At 66.1% G+C, this 6,000-nt stretch overlaps 1 protein-coding gene across 1 annotated transcript; it reads left to right on the top strand.

Annotated features, from left to right (window-relative positions):
- The first annotated feature begins 3,450 nt into the window (after window positions 1-3,450).
- GPR3 (G protein-coupled receptor 3) lies at window positions 3,451-4,437 on the top strand. The gene has a single exon (XM_086479337.1). It carries the CDS (start codon window positions 3,451-3,453, stop codon window positions 4,435-4,437), a length of 987 nt encoding a protein of 328 aa, XP_086335463.1.
- The last annotated feature ends 1,563 nt before the right edge of the window (window positions 4,438-6,000 follow it).

Here is a 6,000-nt window from a genome sequence, read left to right as displayed (position 1 = left end):
TCGGTTTAGCCAGGCTCGGCTCAGTTCAGCCCGGTTCGGCTCGGTCCCAGCGGGAAGCGTCGGCTGCGGCACCGCGGAGCTCCCGGGAGAGCGGAGCGAAGCCGCGGGCACATGCGCGCCCGCGGGAGGCGGCCCCGGCGGCGGCGGGAGGGGTCGGAGGTGGGGTGGGGGGTGGGGGGGAAGGGGGGCGGCCCCGCCTCGTCCCGCCCCGCCCCGCCCCGCCCCAGGGGGGCCCGGCCCATGGAGGGGGGAGCCCCGCTCGGGAGGCGTATCCGGCCCCCCCCCCCCCCAGCCGCCTGCCGAGGCCGTGGGAGCGGCCGGGCTGCCCCCAGTTTGGGGGGGGCTCCGGAGCGCCAGGCGCTGCAGCCCCCAGTGCGCGCTGCCCCGCTGCACGCACTGCGCTGCGCTGCACCCGCTGCGCACGCTGCAGGACCTTGCACACGCTGCGCACACCACGGCACTCACTGCACACCCTGTGCACTGCACACCCTGCACACCCTGTGCACTGCACACCCTTGCACACGCTGCGCACACCACGGCATTCACTGCACACCCTGTGCACTGCACACCCTGCACACCCTGTGCACTGCACACCCTTGCACACGCTGCGCACACCACGGCATTCACTGCACACCCTGCGCACTGTCTGTGCACTGCACACCCTTGCACACGCTGCGCACACCACGGCATTCACTGCACACCCTGCGCACTGCACACCCTTGCACACGCTGCACAGACCACGGCACTCACTGCCCACCCTGCACACTGCACACCCTGCACACTGTCTGTGCACTGCACACCCTTGCACACGCTGCACGCACCACGGCATTCACTGCACACCCTGAGCACTGCACACCCTTGCACACGCTGCACGCACCACGGCATTCACTGCACACCCTGCGCACTGTCTGCGCACTGCACACCCTTGCACACGCTGCGCACACCACGGCATTCACTGCACACCCTGCGCACTGCACACGCACTGCTCCGCTGAACGCGCCACACTGCACACCCTGCACACTGTCCGTGCCCTGCACACCCTGCACACGCTGCACAGCCTGCTCATGCTGCACTCACTGCACCCCCTGCACCCCCTGCACACGCTGCACACCCTGCACACTATACTCACTGCACCCTGCACCCCCTGCACCCCCTGCACCCCCTGCGCACCGCACACCCAACGCCCCGCACTGCCGCTCCATCCCCAGCCCCCGCACCCCTGACACGCCACCCCCCTCCCCCCTCTGCCCCCTGCACGGGGCACCGCGACCCTCTCCGGGGCTGCAGCGGGTCCCTCCGCTCCCGCCTCCCGCTCCGCACCGGGACCCGGCGGCCGCTCCGTCACGGCGGCGTTCAGCACCGCGAACAGCTCCCGCCGGGTCGGGCCGAGCCGGGCCGGGCCGGGCCGAGCCGAGCCGAGCCGAGCCGAGCCGGGCCGGGCCGGGCCGGGCCGGGCCGAGCCGAGCCAAGCCGGGCCGGGCCGAGCCGAGCCGAGCCGGGCCGGGCCGTGCCGGGCCGTGCCGGGCTGAGCCGAGCCGAGCCGAGCCGAGCCGAGCCGAGCCGAGCCGAGCCGAGCCGAGCCATCCCTGCCTCTGGCCGGGCTCCGAGGGGGACGCTGCAGCCGTGCCCCGGAGCAATGGGTCTTCCCGACGCCCCCGCGGGGGTCCCGCCGGCGCCGCAGCCCGGCCCGGGCACCCCGGGACCCACCGAGCTCTGGCAGCGGGGCCGGGAGAGGCCAGATCACCCCCCCACCCCCCGGCCCCGGCGGGGGCAGGTTGCTGGGGAAGGCCTGAAATGCACCGGGCTTCGAGAAACCGGCGCGGGGGAGAGTCCCGGCAGGGTCCCGGGGGTGTGCACGCCTTCCTCCTCCTCCTCCTCCCCCGGGGAGGAGGGATCCCTGCCAGCCGCCCTTCCCGCAGTCGTCGTCCCGTCCCCCCCCCTCCCCGCCCCAGCCGGGCCAGGCCTTCCCGGTTCTCCCGGTGATGAATTATTCAGCCCCGCCTGGAAAAGCTTGGCCGCGGGGACCCGCCGGGGAAGCGGAGGGGGGTGGGCTGCGCACCCCCGGCTGGTCGGGGGCGGACCCACTGTTGCTCTCACCCCCCCCACCTTTCCCCCGGGGTCGCCCCCTCCCCGCCCAGCCTGCAAAGCAGAGCCCCCAAACCTCTGCAATGGGGGGGGGGGGGAACCTCTGCAATGGGGGGGGGGGGGGGTGAGCCGGCGCCCCCCTCCTCCACAGCCCGGCCCCGCAAAGGACACGGGGGGGAGGGAAACCGGGCTGGGGGTCTCGGTGACGGCGTGGCCCTGGGGGCGTGGGGTGGGATTAAAGGGGGGGGGGGGGGGGGCCGTGTGTGTGTGTTTATTATTTTTTATGAATGGGCTGCTCCACCCCCGGCGCGATTACTATGCGGCGCGCGCGCGCGCCCGCGCTGCCAGGCGGGGCGCGGATTGGCTCCGGCGCGCCGTTGACGTCAGAGCGGGGCGAACGGGGCTTGGAGGAGGGAGGAGGGATGGGGGGGGGGGGGGGGGGGGCGGTGGTGAGTCACCCCCCCCCCTCCGCACACCCCTCCGCCCCCCTTATCCCCCCCCCTTATCCCCCCCCCCCCCCCCCGGCGGGGCTCGGTCACTATAACTCGGCGGCGCCCATGGCAGCGGGGCCCGGGCCGCGGCCGAGCATCCCGACAGGTGAGTGCCTGGCACCGGGGGGGGGGGGGGGGGGGGACGGGGGGACACCGACACCGGGGGGAGGGGGGGCACGGGGAGGGGGTGTGAGCCCGCTCGGGTAAAGCACACCGCTATGGGACCCCTTTTTCCCGGGGCTGTGCTACCCCGGGAGGGACAGAACACCATCCCCCCCCAAGGGAAAAGAATGGGGAGGGGGATATATTCCCCCCCCCCCCCCCAGTTGTGGGGCGTATGATGGGGCTGGGAGGGCGCCTCTCCCCGCCGGGCTGTGCCAGTCCTGGGGGAGCAGGGTTGCCCTCTTCACCTGGAATCCCGTGGGTTTCTCCTCAAAGCCCTCGGGGGGGTGAGGGGTGGGGGGGGGGGTAGGGGGATTGAGCCAGAGCTAGTCCTGCTCCCCGGTATTTATGCACCAAAATCGCGCAGTGCACCAACCCAGCCGCTAAGGCAGGCAGGAGCAGGCTGAGTGGGGAGTCATCGTCATGTGCGTGTGTGTGTGTCCCCACTTTTATTCACATATTTATTTTTCTTTGCTTGCAAAAGAATTAAACCCAAACCCCCTTGTCCAGAATAATCCCCTCGGAGCAAAGAGCAAGCACCCCCCAACATGCGCTGCTCAGCCCCCACTCCCAGACACAACTTTTGGGGGAAGGGGGGGGAGGCAGGATTGTCCCTGGCTGGGTGGCACAGGGACAGCTCAGGCGGGTCCACGCAGCGGGTGCTGAGGGGGCTGCTCTTGCTTTCGGCTGCGGCAGGTCAGCCTCCGGCAGCATGATGGAGGAAGAGCCCCCCAACTCCAGCGAAGGCCAGCAAGGCTGGTTCACGGCCAGGAACGGCAGCGACACCTCCTTGGACCTGGAGACTGTGGTGCAACCCCTCGCCTTGAACCCATGGGACGTTGCCCTCTGCATCTCCGGGACCATTATCGCTTGTGAGAACGCCATCGTGGTGGTGGTCATCTTCTACACCCCGGCGTTCCGGGCTCCTATGTTCCTCCTCATCGGCAGCTTGGCCACGGCCGACCTGCTGGCCGGTTTGGGGTTGATCCTGCATTTTGCCTTCGTCTACTTCATCCCGTCGGAGGCGGTCAGCCTGCTCACGGTGGGGCTCCTGGTCACCTCCTTCACGGCCAGCGTCAGCAGCTTGCTGACCATCACCATCGACCGCTACCTGTCCCTCTACAACGCCCTGACCTACTACTCGGAGAGGACGGTCACCAGGACTTACATCATGTTGATCCTCACCTGGGGAGCCTCCATCTGCTACGGGCTCCTGCCCACCGTGGGCTGGAACTGCCTGAAGGAGCCCTCCACCTGCAGCATCGTCAAGCCCCTGACGAAGAACCACCTCATCATCCTCTCCGTCTCCTTCTTCATGGTCTTTGCGGTGATGCTCCAGCTCTACGTGCAGATCTGCAAGATCGTCTGCCGGCATGCCCACCAGATCGCCGTCCAGAGACATTTCCTGGCCAGTTCCCACTACGTCACCACCCGAAAAGGCATCGCCACCTTGGCCGTCATCCTGGGCACCTTCGCTTCGTGCTGGCTGCCCTTCGCCGTTTACTGTCTCCTGGGGGATTACAGCTACCCGGCCCTCTACACCTACGTCACCCTCCTCCCCGCCACCTACAACTCCATGATCAACCCCGTCATTTACGCCTTCAGGAACCAGGAGATCCAGAAAGTGCTGTGGACCGTGTGCTGCGGGTGCTTCTCCTCCACCATGCCTTTCCGGTCCCGCTCCCCCAGTGACGTCTGACACGTCCCCCCCCCCCCCCCCCCCCCCCAGCCTCTCTGCACCTTTCACTTACCGATTGCGGTTGGGGGATTTTCTTGTCTTTTTTTCTTTTCCCCCCCTTTTTCGTTCTTCTTTTCAGAGACACATTGGAGGAACTCTCGGAGGCAAGCAGCTCTTCCCAGCCCCGTCCTTTTGGGCAAAACCTCTTCCTCTATTTTTCCACTTTTTGAATTTACAGGAGAGAAAAAACATATTTTTTATCCATAATATAATCTATATTTGTGCGTGCGCAAGAGAGAGAGCAGGGGGAGATCCTCATATTTTCTTTAAAACTATTTATGATGCTTTATTTTTTTAAAGGGGGGCAATACCGGGAACGTTCACTCCCTTCTTGCTTTTTTTTTTTTTTTTTTTTTTTTTTTACAGCCTTGTTATTTACCTCAGATAGTTAAAATATATTTTTTACGTTTGGGGAAGGGGCGGGGGGGGGGGGAATAAGACTCGTTTGCCAGAGAAGGAGGGACTCAAACCCACCCCCTTCTCCCAGCCACCGTCCATTTATTTATTATTTTTTAAATTATTATTTAACATGAGTCAAATGCCGCCCTCCCAGCGCTGGGGCTTGCTGCCCTCTAGTGCTCGCTGCCTTCGGGCAAAGGGTGCTGCCGGAGGCTCCGCACCCCCAAAACCCAGCAGCTTCGGGGTCCCCTGGGTGCTGCCTTTCCCCCCCTCAATGACACCCAGGGCTCCCTCCCCACCAAAGCCTTGCTTTGCACTGGGATTTGCACATTTTCGGGGGGGGGGGGGGGGGCTGTGGATGCGAAGAGGCCCCTTGGGATGGGGACCCCTCGGTGGGGTGCTGCAGAGCTGGGGTTTGGGGGGGGTGTGTGTGTGGGGGGCTGCTTCTTGTTTACAACCATGGAATTGTGTGTTGGGAGGGGGGAATAAAAGTAATTTGTGATACGAGGTGCGGCTGTTTGATGCTGGGGAGGGGATGGGTGGGGATGGGGATACCCGCAGGAGGGTAGGGCAGGTTGAGGTCCCTGCGCCGTCACCCGAGTCCAGGCAGGACCTTCTCCCTGCTCCCTTTCCCTGCACCCGGTTAAGAAATTCCAAGCGACAGCACTTCCCCCACCCATCAGATCCTGTTAGCAGGAGCTGGCCCGGGGGGTGGGGAGCAGCACCGAAGGCCCTGGCCACCCTCATCCTCATCCTCACAGTGGTCCAGCAGGCAGAGGGGCTGCAGCCAGCCTTGTGCTGGTATCGCTGCCTCCATCCCAGCCAGATCCCGGGCAGCTGCCTGCACCCAGCCCCTCTCCTGCCAAGGGTGGCACAGGAGGGTGCGGGGCTCTGCCCAGGACCCCTGCATCACGCTGCGAGAGCTCGACTAGGGTCTGGGATGCCCATCGTTGCTGCCGTTCGCATCCAGTCGCAGGGAAGGCAGGGTTAACGGTGGCAAAGCTAATTAGGACAACTCATCCCCTCCGGTAGCAGGGCTCTGCGCCCCGAGAGCCCCCCGTGCCCCTGCCCACCCCGGTCAGGGAGCAGCAGGTTTCTTACAGGCATTTGTGCATCCGCAGACGC

This window comes from Leptosomus discolor, chromosome Z, assembly GCF_034619465.1.
Source record: "Leptosomus discolor isolate bLepDis1 chromosome Z, bLepDis1.hap2, whole genome shotgun sequence".
Lineage (NCBI taxonomy): Eukaryota > Metazoa > Chordata > Aves > Leptosomiformes > Leptosomidae > Leptosomus > Leptosomus discolor.
This window is presented reverse-complemented; position numbering and strand designations above follow the sequence as displayed.

Bases quoted from the DNA above. Each gene is read 5' to 3' on its own strand.
- GPR3 (XM_086479337.1), top strand. From the start codon at position 3,451: ATGATGGAGGAAGAGCCCCCCAACTCCAGCGAAGGCCAGCAAGGCTGG.